This window comes from Pseudopipra pipra, chromosome 1, assembly GCF_036250125.1.
Source record: "Pseudopipra pipra isolate bDixPip1 chromosome 1, bDixPip1.hap1, whole genome shotgun sequence".
NCBI lineage: Eukaryota > Metazoa > Chordata > Aves > Passeriformes > Pipridae > Pseudopipra > Pseudopipra pipra.
In genome coordinates this window covers 51,246,793-51,271,026 of record NC_087549.1, presented here as the reverse complement: position 1 = coordinate 51,271,026, position 24,234 = coordinate 51,246,793, and the positions used below count along the sequence as shown (strand labels likewise).

Here is a 24,234-nt window from a genome sequence, read left to right as displayed (position 1 = left end):
CATTGCCATCCTCTTCATTCCCTCTATAATCCCAATAAAATGCACAGCTATTAGCTCCTTGTGGCATGCTATCATGTGAAATAGAGTACTTCTTCACAAACTGGTAAGTCACTTCACATTCTCTCAGAAGAATATATTTCTATACATCTCTGTGTGTGTACATCACGTTTCTACTTATCTGTAAAGAAAACATTCACCTACTTGTATATAACCTAAGGGGGTTTTGTTTCATTATAGGTAACTGAGTGAAAACTTGCTGTTCCTGATTTTGCCAAAGTCAGCTCCTGTAATATGGGATGTTAGGGGCATGAATCTGGAAAGACTTTCTCCATGTTACTTGTTAAAATACACATTTGATGCCATGTATTAGAATAAGCTTTGCTGTTTTTCAGACAGACTTCCTTGCAGTAGAGATGCGACGGGGTAAGGTTGCTCTTCTTTGGGATTTGGGCTCTGGATCAACAAGATTGGAATACCCGGATTTTCAAATTGACAATAACAAATGGCACAGAATACATGCCACCAGGTAATTAAAATGAGAATGCGTAAATGTTGTACACAAACCATCTCTGAGTTTTTCGGTGATGAGATTTTTCTTATCCTTAGAAAGAGAAGCCTATAGTATGTGTGGATTAAGCCTGGTGATTTCTAAAACTATTTATTAGTATTTGTATTTGGCAGGTTTGGAAAAACAGGTACGCTCAGCATAGAGGAAATGAATTCCAATCAGAAGCCTTCACCTAAATCTGCAACCTCTCCAGGGACAGCCAGCATATTGGATGTTAACAAATCGACCTTAGTGTTTATCGGAGGACTTGGAGGGCAAATCAAGGTTAAATTCTGAGACTCTCTAAATGGTTTTTAACATGTTTGAGAGATACTTTTGTGTTAGAAATAATTGCATGATTTGTTTACTTCATCAAGAAATGCCAGGTACTTGGACCGTAAAGCAAGGATACTGTAAGGGTCTTCTAGTAACCTGAAGTTAATTTTCCCTGAAAATTTTTGCATAAAGTATTAACCAGGATAGGTTGTGTGTGCATGCAGGTTGTATAGACATCAAACAATGAATTTGGTTTTTGTTTGCACCTTCCATGGCTTCTTTTAATTTGCCATTGTTATTCATGCCATGAAGTGTGTAAGTAGTTCAAGGACATACTTATTTTACTTTTTTACATACTAATCTATTATGATTTGAATGATAATTGTTAATGGTTATGCTGAAACATGTTGTTCTCTTGTTATGATTTATATCTACCAAAGTTAAAGTTCAAGGAAAACAACCAAGCAAAAATTTTGCTGCATAATTTTCGGAGTACTAAGTAATTGTATTCATGAAGTATTTCTTGTCTTATAGAAATCACCTGCTGTTAAGGTGACCCATTTTAAAGGGTGCATGGGAGAGGCATCCCTGAATGGCAAATCTATTGGTCTTTGGAACTACATAGAAAGAGAGGGCAAGTGCAATGGCTGTTTTGGAAGGTATTTCATCTTTTTTTTTCTTTTTTTAAAAAACGAGTTTAGAATAATTGACATTTGTAATATTATATTTCTGTGCTAACTAAAAATAATGAGCTCAGACAAATCTCAGTGTTTCATTGATCATTAGTGTACTGTTCTGAAAACACTAATCTGAATCTGCCATTGGTGTAAAATATTTTCATTGTATGGAATTTTCTCACTTTTTGATCACTTTTTCAGAAGAGTGTATTGTTGTTGTCTGTTTTGTCCCTTGGAAGTAGGGACTACTAACGAACCAAAATATTCAGGAATCTTTGTTTTTCAGTAGTTTCCAGTAAGGCAAATTTATTCTTTCCTAGGGTAAGAAACAGTGTAAAGCAGTCTTAAAAAACAAATCCATAGCAAAACTGTAGCCACTGTGCTTGATACCTTTTGTGGATTGTACTATTTTTACGTTTAAAGAATTGAAAAGAAATATGCTTGCCCAGATTCCTTTTTGCAGAATATTTCAAGTAGAAACAGCAGAGGGTGCTGCTTGACTGTATGAGATATTTTTTAGACGTCTAATATTGCAGGGAAAGGGGATAACATTTATTTTACGTGCAATTATGCAAAACATTTTGATAAATGGAATGCACATTTTATTTAAGAGGGTGTATGCTGTAACAATTATTTTTTTCCTTTGAAATTCATTGGGGTTTTTTTTCATACATAAGGGAAGAATACTTATCTTGTATACATCCTTCTCCATGGCAAAATCATGTATTGTGAGATTCTATAATGAAAGGAGCCTTTGACTGGAATCCTTCAGTTATTCATAACATCAAGTTTCAAGTCTCTTCCCACACTTTTCTAAACATATTTCCTGGGGGCTACACTGACTGATCAGTACCTGGAGGGAGCCTACAAGAAAGATGGAGAGAGACTAGTTACAAGGGCATGTAGTGACAGGACAAGGGGGAATGGATTCAAACTAAAAGAAAGTAGGTTTAGATTAGATACTAGGAAGAAACTCTTTACTGTGAGTGTGGTGAGGCATTGGAAAAGGTTGCCCAGAGAAGTTGTGGATGCCCCATCCCTGGAAGTGTTCAATGAAAGTTTGGATGGGGCTCTGAGCAACCTGGTCTAGTGAAAGGCGTTCCTGCCCATGGCAGAGGGGTTGGAATGAGGTGATCTTTAAAGTTCCCTTTCAACCCAAACCATTCTATGATTCTATGATCTAACTTTTCTTATATTTTATATAAAAATTACTGTAAAAACACAAATCTTCAGTTAACATTTTTAATTGTTTTTCTACTTCTGTAGCCCACAGGATGAGGACACTTCATTTCATTTTGATGGCAGTGGATACTCAGTTGTGGAGAAGGCACTCCGCTCAACAGTGACTCAGATAATAATATTTTTCAGTACCTTTTCACCTAATGGGCTTCTTCTGTATCTTGCTTCAAATGGCACTGTAAGAAAATGGATCAGATTCCTGAACTGTCAAAAACTATGTTTAGATGATTCGATGGTTTCTTGCTTTCTCTGTTATTTTTCAGCTTACATATATTAGAGCAGTTTACTCCCTTTGTGTAGATTGAACCTGTAACTGACATCATAAGCCAAAGGAGTAAAGACAAGAACCCTAGAAATAATTCATTAGAGCAAATATTCACCTATACTAAAGACAAAATTAAACAATGAAAATAATTCCCCACAATTCGTTTCAGTTTTAGAATGAGATTAACTAAAGGAAAGAAAAGAAAACAGTAGGGACAACAATCTAGTTTTGTTCAATTAGAGGAACCTTTTCAGTATAACATGTTTTGGAACTGAGCTTGCAGCAGGACAATGTAATGTTAAAAACACATATTGAATTAAATGCATAAGATGGGAATTCAGTAAACTGAAATAAATTAAATAAAAGTCCCTGCAAAAGCAATATAACCCAGACCCATCTCCAGACCTTCATTGTCATGTCATGCAGTTTACTGCGTACTTAGCTGGTGGGTCTTGTTTTCCTGAAGGAGGTCAAAGCTTTGTTTTGATACAGATTGTTTCGGAGTTACTGCATTATTCATTTGCTTTATGTACTCAGTGCCTGAATACATTGCACAGTGATATCTGACTTAAATTTTACAGTTCAGAGGGGGCACTTTTAATGCAATTCAGGAAGTCTTTTTTACTGTGTGAAGAGGGTGTTTGCTTCTTGCAGAAAGAACATGATAGTGTTTTTGATCATTATGCTAGCAGTCAAATCAAATTACTTTCAACTTAGTCCAAAAAAAGAAAAATGTGACTCTGCTATTTAAGCCTTTTTCTGCCAAGTAATCTAACCTCATGGTGCATTTAAATAAGAATAACAACAAAACAAAAGAAACATCCTTGTGAGGTATTTGTAACTTAATTTTCCTAGATGTAGGAAAGATAAGCATCTTGGCCCTAACAAATAGGTCAGGTACAAGAGTTACCAAACCTGTTTCATGCAGTAACCCAAACCTGCCAACAATGCATTCTATTGGAATATTTAATTTCCAGGAATATAATCTGTTGTTTATTTGGTTTTGTTTTTTTTTTCCTCACAGAGAGATTTCTTGTCCCTCGAGCTTGTTGATGGCAGAGTGAGACTGACTGTTGATCTAGGTTCAGGACCTCTTGCTCTTACAACGGAAAACCGTTACAACAATGGAACATGGTACAAAATCTCATTCAGTCGGAACAAGAAGCAAGGTAGGCTACAGACTGAAAAAAACCAGGTGTCTGCACATTTACAAATGCAAATATCTAAGATAGCTGCAGGGAACATCACTGCAACCAAATCTGATCACTTCCAGTGCAGTGTCTTTAGTAGCCACACCTATGTTACTTTACCTTTAGAAGGACAGCAGTGTAAATCTTATGCTTGGTTTAGCATATCTTATAAAGAGCAAGTAGTGCAGAAACTGCCAGACAAAAACATATCTGTAGTCTCTAAAGAGTGAAAGATCTTTGTCCAAGTCTGTATATCAGAGATCATGTTTTCTGTTCTGTGTTTTAATAGTACCTAGTACAACAGTGTTTTAGGGCCCAGGTTTGGGCAGTAATGCATTACAAAGAGGATGTGTTAATAGCTATAAGATATTCTCATATGTATATATTTTCCTGCAGACTTCCCCAGATTTGGTTTTGGCAGAGAAGAATGAATGAGATTAACAGAATAGCTGGAAGTACAATAAATTAGTCATTCTAAAAATAAGAAGATTGTCCATACATGTCTGAGTCAAGGAATACATTTTCCTCTATTATGGACAAGGTTGCCAAAATGGAAGAATTTTGTATTCGTGTCCTTCTCCAGATCTTTACTCTCTTTCATTTGCAGGAGTTTTGGTGGTCATGGATGCATATAACCTTAATTATAAAGAAACCAGGCAAGGAGAATCTCCTGGGGTTGCTTCAGACCTGAACCGCTCTGATAAGGACCCAATCTTCATTGGGGGGCTGCCAAGATCGAGGACTGTGAGGTAAAGTGTCTTACTTTTCCGTCTTTGCTAAGACTCTTGTAAGTAGAGGGAAAGACTAACAAACTCTATCTCCACTGAAATTAGAAAAAATCAGTGAAGTCTGAATTCTTCTTTATGGCCATGTATACCACATAGTTATCTGTCCTTTGACTTCAAACTCTAATGTGGTGCTTTTAACTGCCAGGTCTGATGACACTGCAGTTCAGATCATAATAAGTTTCTGTTTTCCTCCTCCATGGGTGATTTCCACCACCAGCAGCTGCCATAGAAACCATGTGCTGTTAGGGTCAGGCTGTAGCAAGAATTCAGCTTTGCTGTCTGCAACAATGCTCCTTTGATCTGTACCTGTGCAAGCCTTGCGTTTTCTGGCTGGCATTTTTGGGCAAAACTGCACTTAGGCATAAAGATTCTACTTCAGAAAGGAATTCTTGTAATTCAGTTTTGTAACTTAGAACAGAGGAGAAACAATTGTGAAGAGATCATCAAAAAACGTTACAAATACATATTTTATAGTATGTTTCTAGTTTATGTTTGGGTTTTTTGTTTTGTACATCCATGCTGAACTTGTGAAGTCACATTTTTTCCACTGGCTTCACTGTGAAAGGATAAACATGGCAAGAGAAAATCGAATTAAACTTTCTGCATGGTCTTGACAATAAGGTAAATTCTAGCACATTATTGGTCTCTGCAAAGTTATTGCAGAGCTGCAGACTTGTTAATCTTAGATGCATATCAACCTGTGAGGGATTATGGCAGGACAGCCTTAGATTTCTCTGACTTAAACCTGGGACCAAATTAGGCATCCTCCAGACTTGAAAAATCAAAAAGAAATACAGCGTAGTAGAGAGCTACAGTTACCCTTTCACACAAAATCCATTATATTCCAGCTAAAGATTAATCTTAAAGTTTTGGAAAATGACCTGACCTGGCAACACAACAATACACACTTGTATGTTTCCATTTGGGCACAACATTATCTGACTCTTTTTAAGATTAGATTTAGCATCTGCTAAGAGTAAGACCTAAATTACCTCTGTTTTCCCTTACACCAGGCTGACTGCATTCTTTAAATGAGATCTCTCTTTTTTTCTTATTGAAGAGAACCTAATCTTTTCTCCCAGGGGATTCCAAATACTATTCCTCAGAAAGAAAGACTTGTTTTGTGTTTCAGGAAAGGTCTTAATAGTAGAATGTATGTGGGATGCATCAAGAATCTGGAAATATCTCGTTCCACCTTTGACTTGCTTAGAAATTCATATGGAGTAAGAAAAGGCTGTGTATTGGAGGTAAGAGACTAAAGTTTTGCAACATTTATTGTTATGGAACAGTGAATAGTGATGTTTACAGTGAATTGAAATGGATTTATTTTTAAAAATTCTAAAATGATTAAATTATACTTGAATTTTAATTTTTTTCTTACTGGGCACTATGTATGAAGAAATTCTGTAGTTAATTATCTTCTTCATAAAATAGCCTATTCATAGTGTGAACATCATGAACAATGGATATATTGAATTGGTACCTAAGTCCTTAAGCCCAGAATCAGAACTGATGGCAACTTTTGCTACCAAGAACAGCAGTGGCATCATCCTTGCTGGACTCAGCAGGGGACTGGAAAAGCGACGACGAAGACAAGCACATTTGGCAAGTACTGAAAACAAAGATTTTGGGGGGGATTATTTTTGCCATTTTTATTTTGTAAAATCAAGTTAGGTTGCTATTTATATCTGATGGACAGTTGGAACTTCTAGAATCCAAAGACAAAGGGATACCTGCCCCTTCTTATTTCCTGCCTCTAAGAGAAGGAGTGTGTGTGTGGGGAGATGGTATAAAAAAACTCCTGCATTTTAACTGGAGCCTGACCAGAGAAATTTCCAGCTTTTGTGTTTGCTCTTAGGAGACTTTGCACTCTGAGAGGTGCCAATACAATGCCTACTAGTCTCTGAGTCTCATTAAAAGGTTTGTTTAAAACAAAGTTGGAGGAAAATTTTTCCAATGAATGTTCTGTTTAAACATTCAATGAGTGTCAGAAAATTGAGGTGTAGTTAAATATTAATCTTCTGATTATATCCACAGCCCTTCTTTTCCATCGTGCTGATTGATGGTCATCTTGCAGTGCACGTTAATGCTGGAGATAGAGCAAGTACTAGGAAAGTAGTTATTCAGTCTGCTAATGGAACATACAGTGACGGACAAGAACACTCTGTCATCCTAATTCGGAGTAAGAGGTACATGCGACTGCAAAGAGTACTACCTCTTTAATTATTGTATGCTGTTGTCAGTTCACTGCACTCTCTGAGGAATTGCCTTATTAGGTGGAATAATCAGGGCTATGTTTTTCTGCTGTTGATGCAGATGTTCTGATTTACATGGTAATTGTATACAGCATACAGCCACTGATAAAGGTGTAGATGAAAGCTCTCAAAATCTCTAGACAGCTTGGGGCACTTGAGTAAAGTATACTAAATAGTATTAGAAAAAATACAGCTATCAAATTAATTTAGAAAGATATTTGACAAAACTTGACATGTTAAAAATCATCTAAAGAAGGTCTTTTAGTTTTAAGACATAGAAAGGATTATCAAAGTGATGGAATCTTTATTTATTAGAACAGGGCGTTTATGAGGCTGAAAGGAATGCTTTTCATTTGAAAATGGCTGTCTTAGACCTTGTTTAATGTTTTCCCTGCTTTATCTTTTTCAGGATCATAACTGTACAGGTGGATGAAAGTAAACCTGCGGAATTGAGGCTTGGTTCATCAGCAGAAATGAGTCCCATTAATATTTCCAGCTTTTATGCTGGTGGCATTCCAGCAGGAGAAAGCATCTTAGGGCTAAAATTGGCTGGCTCCTTTCATGGCTGTATCAGCAATCTTATTTTTAACAAGGAGTAAGTCAGAGGGGTAACTGCTTTGTTTTGGAAAACTGTGTATAGTAATTATTAAATGTAGTTTGTGATCTCTTGTATGACATCTCTGTTTGCCTGGTTTTTAACATAAGACAAGAATGATACTCATGATCTGGGTATTATAGCAGCCAGAAAATTAATATTACCAGCTACATTTCTAAATAGCATTAAAAATGTCTTTAATGTTTATAGAGATGCTGCACAAAACACTGCTTTCTCTACTATAATTTCATCTGTATTCACATCCAGACAGGATGGTTTTCCAAAAATATTGTCTATTCATATTGTTCATTGGACAGATTATTTGCCACTACTCTGTTTGTCCCAGATGCCAGTTCTATGCCTTTCTCCTGTTACTAGTGAAAGACCTTGTAAAATACTCTCCTTGTGCTTGGGAAATGTAGGGATTGGGGATCGCATCTCTTAAAATGTCTTTTTTTTAAAAAAAAAAACACAGGCTTTTATATTTCACCACTTCCATGAAGTATGAACATGTGGATATGGATAGTTGCTTTCTGTCAGAGAAGCCTAAACCAGCCATACAGCCCGCAGACATTGAGATTCAACCTGAACTTCAGGCTTTACCAGTTCCCCTGAGACCTCTTACAGATACAAAAAATGTATGTACTGGAGCAAAGCTCTATTGCTTCTTCTTTTGTCCATTCTTTGTGGAGAATTATCAAAGTACAGACTGTGTATATTTACCTCTTCTACGGTATGGAATGGTTCAATGAATGTGGATTTGAAATTATTTTTCCCTGTAGAAACACTGATGTTAATCTTTGTAGCAGCCTGTTGGCCACTTGGAATGGAAGTGTAGTTAGGTTTATCATTGTTCAGGCAGCAACACTAAAAAAGAGAAAGTGGAGTGACAATCTCCCAGCAGAAGGACTTGACAGTAACTATTATCTGTAGTGTATTCCTGCCAAAGTGGCTCTATGCTGAGATTTGCATTAGCTGTGCAATTCTGCATTCACATTTTCCTGGTCACACACATGCAGTGTCTGCTCTGTGTCAAAGAGGAGGCACAAACCATTCTAGAGACACACAGTGTCTGAATGCAGCTTGTGTGGCACCTGTTTCCTCTCACATGGTCCCCATTCCCAAGAGAGAAGGAAGCATTGCTTCTCTCCTTCTCCAGCTGCACATCTTTATAATGAATCGTTTCCAAAGCTTCCTGAAATCATTTTTCTGTGTCAACAGAAAGCAAAATTTTATACATTTCATACAGCTGTGGCTATAAAAAGAAATAAGTTGTCCTTCTTAGAGCTAAAGCATGGCTTTGGCTCATACTCTGTTACTCAGCTCTCCATCCCCCAAATCATAACATTATATGTGTGCTCATTAAATGGGGAAATATTTCTACCAAGTCCATAAGATTTTCACACAGAAATTGTACTCTGTTTTCCAGCATTTGTTATCAAAAGGGCTATCAGTTAAGACAAACCGTGAATGAATACTTCTCAAACTACAGACATTTTACAGTAGAAAAGACAGTGCTGTCTATGAGGCATAGCTTAATCATTAGAACTAGGGTTTTTTGAGCCTGAAGATAGCTTGGAATGATTGTGAGTTTAGCTGATTGATGTTGCTGTATACTTTGTGGTTACCTTGTGGCTCAGTTTTGCTTCTTACAAAGTTATAAGTGGGCACATTGTCATTCAACACTTGCTGGTCAGCGCTTGCTTCTATTCTTCCTAATAAATTCCTTTTATTAACAGGTAGTTTGTGTAAAAGATGAGCTGCCTGATCATGTTCAAGGTGCCCATCAGTTTGGACTTGCCAAAGGCAGCCACTTGACACTGCTCTTCAATCAGTCTGCTGTCAGGAAGAAGTGAGTATATCATGAATTACACATGCACACAGTGTTATTTTGTATTGAGCTACAAGAAGTGCAGTGACAGTTTCCATGAATGATCGCTGCATTGTGAGCTTTGAACATGGCCCTCACTTCAGGTTCCTGTGGACTTCTCATGGAAGAAAGTATCACAACCATCATAATGTAACTAACATGTCTTTCCCAGGTTAGTGGTCATGAGTTTATTAACTCCTGGTCAGAGTTCTGCATTTTTTTTTTCCTCTCAGACTTAAGAGCCTCACTGTACCTTCTGTAAGTAACTTGATTTTATACATGCCTACTCCTTTGACTGATGGAGCTAACATCTCACCCTCTCCTCTGTATTTGCTGAAAGTGCACTTGAAGGAGACAAGACTACTAAGAAGAATCATTTTGTTGAGACTTAAGGTGCAATAGCCTCTCTGCCTCTTCTACTTGTTTGAGAGGCTCCCAACAAGGTCTCCAAAACATAGCCTTCAAGTCACTTGTATATGCTTCTTTCAACTCAGGAAGTGTCCACAGGCAATGAGAAAAGAGTGATTTTTCCTTCCAGCCTTTCTGTTATAGCTACTGAACATAAGGACATTGCAGAGGTTTGATGCCATGTATTCTGAACCTAGTGTCTCCATAATAAATGGCTCAATCAGCTCCTCTGCCTTTCAAGCCTCCCTCTGTTCTCAGTCTGCCCGTTATATCCTAGCATGCCTGGCTAGTAGTAATGGATGCCATCACATTCTCCTGAAATGGGTTCTTTTCTTGAGGCAATAGGGAAGTCTGTAGTCACAAATAGCTGAGCCCGTCCCTCTTAAAGTCCAGCTCACCCTGTGACAAGCACTTTTTGTATTTCTGACAGGTACAGCACTGATTTCTATTATGAAATACATTATAGTTCATGATTTCTTAGAATCTGTGCAAATCCTACTTTTCTGGCCTTTGAAAAATAAATTTCCTTTCATAATAATAAATTGGTTGAGGCTCTTCTCTGCCTCCAGAAAAGCTTTTTTTCACTGAAGAAGAAATATTTTTCAGTAACAATGAAATTTTATTGTCTAGGCTTTCCATCCAGTTGAATCTCAGAACCTTTGCCTCCAGCGGCCTGATTTACTACATGGCTCACCAGAACCAGGTTGATTATGCAGCCCTACAGCTTTATGGGGGACAGCTCCATTTCTCATTTGATCTAGGCAAAGGAAAAGCAGTAGCTCTTCACCCTGCTGTTATAAGTGATGGAAAATGGCATACGGTAGGTAGTCACCAATCTCTTGTGTTCCATTTTCTCTCTGGAGTTATTGATATGGTTTTCCCCTGCCTTTCCTGTATGCGTTCTTTGTTGCAGAGGCAAACTGGTTTTTAACTCAATCATGAAACCATTCAGAAAACTTTTATTTGGTGATAGTTATTTCCTTTTTAAATTCTCATTAATTATACATCAATTCCAGCTTCCAACTACTATCAAGTATCTCAGATTATTTAGAAATTAAATATGTAATAATGGTCATCTTCAACAGAGAAGAAGCTCACTGAGAGGTGTAAAAACTCAGACATTTTCCACAGAAAGTTTTCCGCTCACTATGTCACCAAAGACCTGCAATTATATGGTCATAATGACACATACATTATGTGACAAGGTGAAAGATTTGTGGGTGCACAGTTTCACTTTTCTCCAGCTTATTGCTTAATACCTGAGCATGTCACTGTGGCTAGTGATAACAGAGAAGCGCTGTCTTTCCTTTCCTTGGTTGAGGCAACATGAGAAAGGGAGACATTTGAAAAGAATAGCGGCTGGAGGGGGAGGACTTGGCTTAAGGAGAGTTTGAGGAGAAACTATGGCTACAGCTTTCAGGTGCCACATAGCATTCAGGGTCTTCTGAAAAAAAGACTGTATGTCAGTCTCTACTGGCCCAGTTCCTCTGAGCAGCCCACCTGCTGCTGACTCAGGCTTTCTTTGTGAAAAATGACTGTGATGTCTGCATGAATTTTAAAAGTAACTCTGACCACATTACTTCTCCTAAAGGCAGGTGAGGATGACAATATTCATCCTGCTAAGCTTCCCCTCCCCTACTCATACATGAAGCCTTAACTCCAGTAAGTGGCTTCTGTGAGACAAAGTGATTGATGACACAAAGCTGCCAACTCTCCTAGGTGCCTTGGGAATCAGCAGAGTTATTTTTGCTTTTCATACATAATGAGCAGAAGAAAAACCAGCAAAAACTAATATAAAGAAAGCAAATGTGAACTTCTGTCAGAGAGAGATATCACAGTTAATCTCTGCTGCCTGAAAGGAAGAATGCTCTGGGATTTACAGCTGCATGTTTAAATATACTCACATAAAGCTCATACTACACTATCCGCATTATAAGGCATGAACAGATTCCACGCAAGAGCTGACCTACCTTTACTACCCAGGACATAAAAGCATGAACTTCCACCTTTTTCAGAGATTAAGGCTGAGTCACACCATTTCACAGCTGGGGGTTATTGCAGCCAATCTGCAGCCAATTTGAACTGATATGCATTGCTACTGAAAGAAGCACCACTTCTTTCCATTCTCTGCCCTCTGCCCATACCACCCTGCTTTACAGCTTTATCCGCTTACCAACCCACATGTTCACGAAACTTCATGTTGAACTTAGTCAAGATTCTGAGTGGGGCTAAAAGTAAATGGAGAAGAGCAAATGGCTGGCTGACTTCAAGTCCCTCAGCTGCATGTAAGCAATTGCTTTAGGGCAAGGAGGGTATAGGGACATGAGTGAACAAGATGGACAGAACTGGAAAGCTTTTTAGTCATAGCAAATTTAGGACTGCCCATCCTAATATTACAGCATAGGTGTTTGCACTTCAGAGAGCTGAGATGGGTCAGCTGGTGGGCAGCACAGTAATTGTAGAAGACCAGCACTCTTCTCTTCAAACTCAGTGATGTACCTCTATCCTAAGACAATAAACAGTAATTTTAAATAATGATTGTTAAAAGCTTAGGCAGGACCACATGCAATCATTGTGAACACTTCGAGAGGCAAGGAAGCTGTTTAGCTGCTCAGTTGCAGTCTGAAATGGCTTCAGCCTCAGGATGAATTTCAAGGGGTGCCTGAGAACACTATGTCAAAGCAATCAAACAACTAAAAAATTGTCATGCTTACTTCTGTGGCAAATGATGACTAGATAACTGATTTAGCTTACTGATTCATGTTTTCATGCTTTCATTTTTTCCAGGTAAAGACGGAATACATTAAAAGAAAAGGTACCATCATTGTGGATGGACAGGAATTGGTAGCTGTCAGCGCTCTTGGAGATGGTAGCACTTTGGATGTGGAAGGGAAGCTCTATGTGGGAGGACTCCCCTTAGACTACGTGCCAAAGAATCTTGGGAATGTAAGAAGGTTTGGGATGGTGGGGTGTCTCTGACATTTTGCAAGACTAGAATGAGCATACTGCATCAAACCCATCTAATTCAGTATCCTGTCTCTGATGGGCAAAAAAGTACCTAGGGAAAAAAGCAACAAAGAAAGTAGTGACCCTTTACCAGGTAAATCTTTCCAGCTTTCTATGGCTTAACTACTCTAGCTTAAGATTGTATCCTTGTGTGTTAGTAATAGCTTCTATCAATCTCTCTGTTAAAAATGGATAAAGAATATAAACTTCTGTGTTTCATAGTATACATATACATGACCTAGAATCTCAGACATTTTGGTACCAAAGTCCTATTGCATTAAAATATCTTTAAAAGGCTGGGTTTACCTGTGTCTAAAACATACTTTGTACACATGCTTTTAGAGAGTAGGTTTTTGTTGCTTTCTTCCTTGTGCAGCCCATTATATTGGTGAGGATTCTGGTGATGATGATAATGTTTCTCATAGAATCACAGAATATTCTGAGTTGTAAGGGACCCACAAGGATCATCAAAGTCCACCCTAAGAATCACACCATGTGTCTGAGAGCATTGTCCAAACACTTCTTGAACTCTGGCAGGCTCAGTGCTGTGACCACTCCTGGGGAGGCTGTTCCAGTGCCTCACCTCCCTCTGGAGTGGTTGGGCAATTCTCAGTTCTTCTCAATTCTGGGGACACCATCTTCACCAATGCTTTTTAATTGGATAATGGGGTTAACAAATTTTTTAATACTTTGAATCTGCAATTGCTGAAAATAGTAATAGTGAGAAATTCAGATGAATCTTGACAAATAGAACTTGCAAAATGCCTTACAAAAATCTTGATTTACTCATTAATTTGCTGAAGCATGTTTGGAATGTCTAACTGCTAGGCGCATCCCTGCTCACAGTTAAGTGAATACAATCCTTTTTGTATGTTATAGAGAGTGTATACTGTGCTTCTAAGCTATTTATTTTGATTCTAAGACATTATGTATGTTTGTAACCTTACATAATTATATATAATAATAGAAATTTAATTATGTAACTATTTTAGATCTTTCTGTGTTTTATTCAGGTAATTTTTGTATCTGCAGTAATATCAGGTGAATCACTAAAAGAACATTGCAGCCGTTTATAATAAACATTATCTCTTATATTTCCATATGCCTAGGTGACTCACAGTATTCCTGCCTGCATTGGTAGCATGACAATTAATAGCAAACAACTGGACAATGAGAGTCCTGTCTCCATTTTTGCTGTGAATAAATGCTATGTAAAAGTGCAGGATGGTACTTTCTTTGATGGAAGTGGCTTTGCTGCTCTTGGTAAGTATCACTAAATGAAAATGGTACCTTACTGAATTAATGTTAATGAAAATGTACACTTTTTAGGTCTTGCTGGAACTGTGTGCAGTTAATTGACTCCTCACACAGCAAGTGCATGCCCTGCATGTGTATTTCTAACTGAGTCCTTTACATGCAAGTGGTCATTTCTGCAAAGGACTGTCTTCCCCAAATGAAAGAGCTAATGCTTTTAGCACTGGGAAAGAAATGAACTACCTCTTTCTTCAGCTAAGAATATCCATGTTCCTGATGTTAAGGTCTGTAAAAGGGTATGGAGACAAAAGACTTGTGAAGTAACATGAAGGATTACATTTGTGCTCTTTACTGTTTCTTACAAATGAGACAGAATGTATTAAATCTGAATTAATAAAAAGCTCCACTTATTTGGGAATTTATTTTTTCCAGTATAAAATATGAATTATGACTTTGGAAAATTTACTTTCCAGAGGTTCTGCAAGGTCATATTCCAGCAGAATAATTAACAAGCTTTTTAGACCTTTTAATGCCGATCTATGTATTTTACTTTGTACTGTGGGTTACAAGTCTTCTGCTAGAAGCTTCTACCTTCTTTTCAGTCAGAGAAGGTTACAAAGTGCGATCTGATGTGAACATCACACTGGAGTTCCGTACGACAGCGGTGCATGGTGTACTTCTTGGGGTCAGCAGTGCTAAGGTTGATGCCATTGGACTGGAGATTGTACACGGCAAGGTAGGCTGCCCTGTGCTGGCACACTCATTTCACAGAGACTGCTTGAAACAGGGAGGCTAGAACTCTTGGAAACAACAAAGACACTGGAACTTTTTTGATTTTTAATTAGTGTAATTTATATCAGTGTGCAGCCACTCTGACCTCCTGTACTATGTACCTTGTATCTTAGACCAAATATATATCTTTTTTGTAGCTTAATACTTTTTCTGCCATAAAGCTACACTTGTCCTTGAGAAACATTATTGCATGTACTAAGCACACTGTTTTGTAATCTCTTCTTCAATATTCATGAGCAATTAACTCATTCTCTACTTCTACTGGCCATATACTCCATAAACCTTTTAACAATCAATACACAGTTCTCCAGTCATGTCTCGCATAAAAAATGTATACTTGATTGCTCTTAAGTATTTTGTTTTCTCAGAAATAGCTCATTTTTTATTCAAAGCTTCCTAGCTAGAGACAGTGTTAAATACCACTGTTTCTGTGGGACATACTTTCTCAGTTAATATTTGCATATTAATCCTCACCACAGAGTTGGGGAAATGTCTACTGCTTTGAAAAATAAATACATGAAAAAAATCGATACGTGTATTGGCATGACAAGCGCTTTCAGTTCACTCTTCTTTCTCTTCATTTAGATACAGTTAATCTTCTTTCAGGTCTGAAGTCTCAGGTTCTGTGAAAAATGTCTTGATTTGTATTTGTAAGAAACAATGAAAGCCCTAGTGAAGTATACCAAGCTAACCCAATAGACCATTGCATAGATAGATCTATTGTCTTTTAGATTTTAAAGACACTTCAAAAAGGTTACACTCTATCCATCAGAATCAACATTTACTTTGCATACTGCCAAACATTTAAAATGAAAGTCTCTATACTGGCATGACTGTGCTTTTATCTAGGCAAATTAGTTTATATATTCTTACTTTATATCTTTATTGGCATCTGGCTGTTTATGCAGGTTTTATTCCATGTCAACAATGGAGCTGGCAGAATAACAGCTTCATATGAACCAAGAGGCACAAATAATTTGTGTGATGGGAAATGGCACAAGCTTCAAGCAAACAAAAGCAAACATCACATTTCACTGATAATTGATGGGAATTTGGTTCAAACTGATAATCCCTACATCCAGTCCACATCTGCAGATACGAACAATCCCATTTACGTTGGAGGCTATCCCGGTAGGTACAATAATATTTCCCTTCCCTTCTGTCCCTCTTGCTCTCACTCTCACGAGAGTGACTCTTAACATGTGTTCCCTCCACCCCCACCCCACTTTGCCAGTGGAGTCTGAGATGGTGTACAGTTCAGCTGTTGCTTCATATTCTGCCAGTTTTGATTTTAACTTAAAAAACACCTGTAATAGAATGGCTTTCTCCTCTGATTTCCCCTCTCATTCCCATGGGACATAGTATTTCTGCAAACTCTGCACAAGTTACCCCAGTGCATGGCTTATGCTTGAAGGCAGCAGAGACTGTTCATGTTGGTATGTCCTAGATCTCATTTTAGAGGGAGGAGAAGCAGTTTAATAACCTGGATCTTTGTATTGTTTCTGTTCGCTGGAAATAGATTCTATGTATTTCATGGTTTTTTTTCAGCTGACGTGAAGCAAAACTGCCTCACGAGCAAGAGCTCTTTCCGTGGCTGTTTGAGGAACCTTGTTTTGACCAAGAGCCAACATGCAGAATTGTTTGACTTTAGCAGAGCTTTTGACCTCCGTGGAGTCTTTCCTCATTCCTGCCCTGGGGTTGAGCACTGAACTGTAGCAAAGCCCGTCTGGACTGAGAGAGGGTTTTTTTTGTTGATCTGTTATTTTGCATTCTCATTTTGTAATGAAAAGAATTGGTGAGAGCCTGCATCTCTTTGATTTTTCTGGTTGTTTTCCAACTCAGGTCATTTATTTTTTTTTAATCAGCTCTATGTCTACATTTTAACTAAAAGGTTTTAAACAACAAATACCTCTACCACAATGTAATGGCATTAATTGTGTCTTTTTCTCTTGGGAATTTTTATTAATCAGTGTTTACAGTATGTTTTCTTTTGATTACTTGACAGTATTTCATTTTATTGTGTGTTGTTTGTTTTATAAAAAGGTAATTATTTTGGACCACCAAATAAAACTACAATAAACTGTGCATTATTTCATGTAGTTCAGTTGTCCATACATTTCAGTCAGAAGAAAAAGAACCGACAGGCTAAGAAGTGACAAATGTGCCCACAGCAGGGAGGCTGGAACTAGATGATTTTTAAGGTCCCTTCCAACCCAGGCCATTCTATGATTCTGATGCAAGAAGTATTCAGTGCATAAAGTCCAGCAGAGGGAGCAGGAGACTGACTAAAGGTGTAATTTTGAAGGTCTCAAATTCAGAGTCTAATCAATAGAATTTTCTACATTATACTTTATATGGTAGCTCCAGTTTCTTTTCCTTCTGCCTTAAAATCCAGTGCTTCTGACCCTCATTATAGATACATTATAGATATATTATAGATAAATCTAGGAGGATTTATGTAGCTCTTTATGCTTTCATGTAATCAGCTTCAGGACAAGGAGCAACTCCATAGCACAGAGACAAGCATGAAGTGTTGTGTTGGTGAAGAAACAATATGGGTCTGACTTGGGAAATACCAGGCATTTTTGCAACTAGAACTAATGCATCTTTCTTTGGAAAACTGTATTTCCTACAGGACACAGGGAGGCACTTTTGGTGCTCTGCAATTCCTAATTCACAGGCCAGTAAGCAGCTCTGCCTTTGCCTTTTCTTACTGTGCTTGCCTCTCTAAAATGAGTCTTCCAGTAGTTCCTTTTGATCCAGGTTTGGGGAACATGTGCTCAATCTGACTCAAGTAAGGACATTCATTCATCAACTGGAGAGATCACTGAGCACTGGCAAACTTGTCTCATACTTTAATATACATCTATAATAAACATAGTTCTTTGCAAGTCACTTCCATCTCCTTTTTTTCCTCTTTGAACCAGCAGTATTTTTGCTTGCTCCTTACAATTTTGTTTGACTTTTACTATGCACTTTTACAATTTTTCTGGAGTTAGTTTTGCTCTATGTATTTCATACTAGTTAAAAAAATACTGTCTGAAAGGAAACCCCAAAGTGGTTTGCCATTGATTTCAATGAGGCAGGATTCCAAGTAGTGTCCTTTTGTACCCTGCATCGAGGCAGTCCAAGAGAAGAGCTCCTGGAGTGAAGAACTCCTCCACTTAAGCAACGGTGGCAGAACACAGTCCTTTGTATAGCTAGCTGTACAGGTGCTATAACAACACAGTTGCTTTTAAGACAGATTCACCACTGCTTTTTGTTATTTCTGTCCTCTGCTTCTATCTAAAAAAAACACATGTTTAGATTTGAAGAGCTTTCTTTGTTGGTATGCTTTTATTTTTGACATGGGTACAATACAGTGGACACACTCTGCTGTACAAATACACTTACATGTTGGTGTACTTCAACAAAACACAGAACATAATGAGGCTTGTAAGGGAAACACACACAAACACTTTGCTTTGATTAGTGGCATCGTATTATTTTCCAGAGAAGACACACATTAATAGAAAGCCATTGAAAAATAAAAATGAAACACAGTGTGTATCTGTTGTCTATTTAAACCCAAGATCTGATCTCATAAGGTTCACATTACAAGCAGTAATTTAGGCAACACAGTTTGGATAAAATTTCCTGAAATATGTATTTTAGTATATATATTTTTTTAATTTCAAATCTTGCCCCACAGAAAAAGACATTTTGTCAATGATAAGACTAGTGGAGAGGTGAAACTGAGAATAGAAAGTTCTTGAATAGTAAACCTCTAAGCCAAAATATTTTTCCTGGAAAATGCAGAGTGAGGTAGTTAATATTACACATGGACACAGACACATTTGCACACACTCACACATTCGAATGACATTAGCTGCATAAACAGGTTAGTGTATTCCAGTCTGTTTCCAAAGCCTACTTTTTACAATACTCTCTCTCTGTGTTGATATGCAAAATGCTTGTCTTTGTAGAACCATGGAGTACATAAATAAATGCTCAAAGCATCTTTGGAATTTGAATAAATTTCTCCCTGCTTGCTACCACTTTCTTATTAATAGCTTTCCACATATGTTGCTTTTTGTTAGGTGATAATCCGACTGTAACTTGGTTTTGACTTCAGCTGCTGTGAGGAGGAACAAAATTTCTCATGCCTCCACCAGCATCTTGAAATATAAGGCCTAAACTTGAGACCTCATATTTCAAAATGTCATTGAGATTGTTCCATTTGTCTGCAGCATATGAAATCAAGTTAGTGTACCACAACAATACAAAACAACTTAATGTAGAACAGTATTAAGCACAGTACACATGGGTCATTAGGTCCACTTGTATCACAAAAGAATTTTGACATTCTGTTTCGGAGACGGGAGGTATTTGGCCACACTATAGTAGTCTGGGCACTGTACGTAGAATCTAGTTCATCTGGTAATATGCGTGTCTTATAAAGTTATAGGCAGTTTTAGCATAAAACAAATGCTCACAGGATGGATTTTATTACATCATATTTGACTTTTTAAGTTGTGAAGTGATATCAGTCTTTCAAAAACCCACTGTATTCTGTACGGAATACATGGAGATCTATTTCAGAAATAACACTGATGAGGTTCAGAACATGCTGAGCAAATTACAGCATGAACACAGGGCTTCTCTGTAATTTCCCTTGCATGGCCATTGAGAACACAGTATGAAGTTAGTGGGCAAGATGGAGGAGGTCAGTGTATTTGTCTGAAAGTACTGTAGAAAGTTAGCTCATTTGCTATGACATTTCAAATGCTTTTAATGTTTAGGCTTTCTGTATAGTCATAGAACCTCTTTTAATTGGCTATAAATACGGTGATGCTTAGCATTTCTATGATGCTCTTAGTATTCAAAGCACTTTCCACATAAAATACCTTTGCTAAGTTTATCCTTTCCAGATGGATGTTTGTAACTCCTCATTTGGTCAGGGAATTGTTTGACTGCATCTGAGGGTAGAATTTAACTCAACTAATTATCATGTTGCCTTTATATGGAAAGTACTCTTCCTGCTTTACAGCTGAAAGAAAAGGGCAGCATAAGTAGGAAGAGTTGTCCATTGCCACAGGGTGAACTAAAGGGTATCGGGAGCAAAACACATGACAAAACATTTATGCTTAGTCCTATAAACAAACCACAGATCTACTATCTCTTGTATACTTATAAGAAATAGTTGTCAAAATAAGGAGTGTATTTTATAATACAACTGTCCTGGTCTTTTCCTGGCTGCAGCTATGTCTCCATTAGTGTTAAGAAGAAAAAGAAAGGGAAAAAAACAAAAACAGAAACAAAAAACCAAACAAAACATCAGGAAAGTTTAAAATGTCACTGTTTTAAAGAAAATGAAAGGATTATGTTGCTAAATTGTTATCATTTTTTATCGAGAAAGTAAGAAAGAAGACAGGATCTGCCTTCTGTAGACATTATTGTTGCTGGTAAAGTTATTAATTCAATGTTGACTTCTTTCACTGATCACTAACAAAGAAAGTTAACTACTGAACAACGCAATTAACTTAGCACATTTCTAGAAGCCCTGCTTCTGGTTCAGGTCCTCACTGCACAGCTTCAGCAGAGCATCACAAGTTACACACTTCCTCTGCAGGACAGTGTCCTTTATGGTCACGTGGAGGACTTGGTTCAGAACATTTTTACACTGCTACATGATAAACAGCTTCTGCCTTATCTGTGCATCCAGGTCAGGAACAAAACCCACTGCTCAGGCTGTGGGTGGATTCATTGTGCAATATCACCATCTTAATGATGAAGATATTGCAGTGCAGTTGAAGGTATTAATTCCCATTTTTTGCATACGACGAAGATGAAAAAAGGACTTGCTCTTTCCCAGAGATTTGTGATTTCCCAGTTCAACAAACATGCTTTAGTTCAGTAAAGTATAGCCCCAAAGGAGATGACTAGGGAAGAACAGTGCTTGCCCTTGTGACTAGCTACAAACTAGACACACTGTCTTACATTTCCAAGGCAGTTGCAGCACGTTGTTCTCTTGTCAGCCTGTGTTTTCTTAGACTGCATGTCATTCGTAAAAGGAGCTGCAATTTTCTGTGTATTTGTAAAACCCCTAACATGACTGGGCCTAGTTTGGCTATTGTTTTGAAGACCTAATGTGTAAATTATTAAATCTCACTGCTCATTGGAAGCTCTTTTTCTTCTCCATGTTGTATTATACAAGACCTGAACAAAGATCTCTCTTGTCAATGCAGCTGAATAGTATAAAAATTGCATACATATTAAAGCTAAAATAAACAAAATAAAAATAATTAGGTTACAAATAAGAAACTATAATATTTGACAAAAACAAGTGGTGACTGTAAGTGGCACCATTAACACATATCTTATAGTATGGCATTACACAGACTCAATTCTGAGAGTATCAAGTAAAAGGCAGAGCCAGGGTCATATGCCCCTTCTTACCTAGTATTTATCTCCTGAAATTTGTGTGTGTGAGAGAGGAAGGAAGGAGAGAATGGTTTGTGGCATTACAATTGCACACAGCTACATGATCCAGACAGACGATTTTGGAAGACTGGTAGTGATATGTAATACAGTGGTACACATTAGGCAGTATAGCTGTCTATACAGTAGTTCTTTCTCCTGCCTCCCACCCCCAGTATCAGGTCCTCATGAAGAGTGACTGAGAGACAGTTATTGCAGTAATGCACACTGTACAGGTTTACTTTCAGCAGAAAGGTTTGGTTTTGTCACACGGCTGTGTCTTGGCACTGCTGCATGTTGAGCTCCTGTCTTCCACATCTGACAGGTACCTTCTCTTCTTGAACGTCTCTGTGGTGCTTCTGTGCTACACTGCAGTAGGTAGTGTTTCATTCATCCTCTGATGCCACTGGATTATTTTCAAAAATCTGTGTTCTAACACCAGGTCAGGAAACGAACAACTTGTATGTGACAGGTTGTTTTCTGCACACCGTACCTTGGTCTGTCCTCCTCAATTCCTGGGCCAACTGGCACAAGTGTAATCCATATGAAAGTATAACTGATGTGATATTTTCCTGATGGTCAGAATCCGGAATACCAAAAGTAGTATGTGCTGACCATCAGTTGGACAGTACAGTAGGAAGGAATGATGTCCTGTAGCTACCGTTTTGTCTCTGCAAGAGCTTCTTAAAATGGCAGGCATCACTCTTGTCCATTTGGCTTTTGTCCAGTACACTGCAGCCTTCTGCTTCAGCTCGCTTTTGGTTTTATCACCCATTCTGCCTGAGGATTTGCACGGTAGACATCTAACATGTATGCATCTGGATCCAAGCAGTGCTGACCTGAAACAGAAATTAAAACCCATGAATTATAGGATGTTTTGAGCACATTGGGACAGAGCTTCATTAAATGTCTTCGACTGTTTCTCTGACTTGCACATAGCAAGCCTAGTTTGGTGTGTCCAGCTAACATCTTGCCAGGACACACAGAGGGCCTGTGATAAATTTGCCAGTGATTTTATTCTGTGGGAATCATGAATGTACTTTCACTTCCAGGCAAGATGACCTGCATTACATCGAGTTATGGACATTTAGTTAAATGGTGAACAAATATGTTTTTTTGAGAAGCATTAACAACACTCTTACTGTAAGTGCTAACGTTATGAGGCTTTTTATTTCTTTGAATTTACTAGGCTGGAATTACGACTCTCTGACTTTGTTGCTACACTATTTTTAAATGCTGAAAAGGTAGCTCTGTAAACAATGTGTTCCCGTCTAGATGGGATCTTGCAAAGAAATACAGGGATTATATCAAGGTTTTAGGCTGTTGCCGTTTGGCTGGTTAAAATAAAAAAATAAATAAAAAAAATCCTCCTAAGGCTGTTTCAGGGTTTCATTAGGTGGTGATTGGGAAGTCCCTGCTGCCTTTGCCAGAATGAGGCATTTGGTGCCTCTTAATTGAGTAATAAGGCAATAAATTCTAGAGTTAAATTGACTTGTTGAACTATATTACATTTATGTGGGGTGATGAAGTCATTTAACCGGTGAGGTTACATTGCTGTGAGACAAAGGATTATGGTAAAATTTTTGTACAGTTACTTATAAGGTCACTGGGGTCTTAATGATTTTATTCAAGTGAAAGCAATATAAATGAATTAATGCCTAATCAGCTGACTAAGGTACCCTGAAGTATCTAGACTATAAAATAATTTTAAATGAAGATGCAAATTAAACATCCTGATTTTTTGAAAGAGCGTGGTGGGAATATTTGGGATTGTTTCATAAGGCTTTTAGGATCTTCTTCTTTTTTAGCATCAGTTGGTCATCCTGTTAAGCCAGGCAAAAAAAAGTCACTAATCCAATTTAGCTTTGTGTGTCGTCAGTAATAAAGACTGCTTCTTGTTTGCTGCTGAAGTAAGTCTGTGATATTTGGTAATAACTTTACAAAAACTCTTCTGGGGTGAATCAAGAAGAAATAAGGAATAATCTAATCAGATAGTTGACAACAGACTTGAACAGAACATCCAGAATTTTGGTAGGAATAGAGAAAGAAGAGAGCCAGGATTGTGCAATATCAAATTTTGACCTTCAGGCCAGAAACTTGTGGGGCAAGCCACTGTTGTTATTACAAGAAGTGGGACTGCATGAAACACAGAAGAAGACAAAAGCCTACTGCAAAAAATCTGCTATCTAAATAAAGCACATGGATTACTATAAGTATAGAACACCCATAGGTACAGGGAGGTGAATTCTCAATTCTGTGGTTTTTATTAGAGGGAGGTTAACACTTCAGTACACTGAGGAAGAAATAGGTCTTGGGAAAAGGCTTGACAACAAGGTGGAATGTGCTTGCAAGAGGAAGACTAAGGATCTCTTAACCACGAAAAAATGATGAGTTATGAGAGAGGTAAGCAAAAGGTCAGATAAATTTGGCAAGACTGTAAGGGGTGCTCCTGTGGGGTGCCTCTCTAGTCACACTGGAGTTGTAGTAAATCATGGCATTTGTTTTAACAGCTTTTGGGTCAGGCTGCTTTCCTCCAAATGCACTGGAGGGTAGGAGTGACCTAGCTGTGTCAAAACAGTGCTGCCCTGAGGTGTTTTAGGAGGTTAAGGACAT

General features: G+C 37.9%; 2 protein-coding genes across 2 annotated transcripts in view; one reads left to right on the top strand and one right to left on the bottom strand.

The window, feature by feature from the left end:
* Nucleotides 1–17,261, top strand: part of LAMA1 (laminin subunit alpha 1) — a 100,705-nt gene extending 83,444 nt beyond the window's left edge. Inside the window, exons 46-63 of the mRNA XM_064656504.1 lie at nt 393–526; nt 682–832; nt 1,358–1,482; nt 2,767–2,917; nt 4,029–4,173; nt 4,802–4,943; nt 6,115–6,229; nt 6,417–6,587; nt 7,020–7,171; nt 7,647–7,832; nt 8,308–8,470; nt 9,572–9,684; nt 10,741–10,930; nt 12,898–13,056; nt 14,226–14,379; nt 14,973–15,106; nt 16,071–16,293; nt 16,711–17,261. Coding sequence (XP_064512574.1) covers nt 393–526; nt 682–832; nt 1,358–1,482; nt 2,767–2,917; nt 4,029–4,173; nt 4,802–4,943; nt 6,115–6,229; nt 6,417–6,587; nt 7,020–7,171; nt 7,647–7,832; nt 8,308–8,470; nt 9,572–9,684; nt 10,741–10,930; nt 12,898–13,056; nt 14,226–14,379; nt 14,973–15,106; nt 16,071–16,293; nt 16,711–16,871 — 2,769 coding nt within the window. The 3' untranslated portion in view covers nt 16,872–17,261. The remainder of the gene's footprint in view (nt 1–392; nt 527–681; nt 833–1,357; nt 1,483–2,766; nt 2,918–4,028; nt 4,174–4,801; nt 4,944–6,114; nt 6,230–6,416; nt 6,588–7,019; nt 7,172–7,646; nt 7,833–8,307; nt 8,471–9,571; nt 9,685–10,740; nt 10,931–12,897; nt 13,057–14,225; nt 14,380–14,972; nt 15,107–16,070; nt 16,294–16,710) is intronic.
* A 1,218-nt stretch (nt 17,262–18,479) lies between these two features.
* ARHGAP28 (Rho GTPase activating protein 28) overlaps nt 18,480–24,234 on the bottom strand; it is a 76,422-nt gene continuing 70,667 nt past the window's right edge. The window contains exon 15 of the mRNA XM_064656515.1: nt 18,480–22,460. Within this exon, the coding sequence (XP_064512585.1) occupies nt 22,369–22,460 (92 nt within the window). The 3' untranslated portion in view covers nt 18,480–22,368. The remainder of the gene's footprint in view (nt 22,461–24,234) is intronic.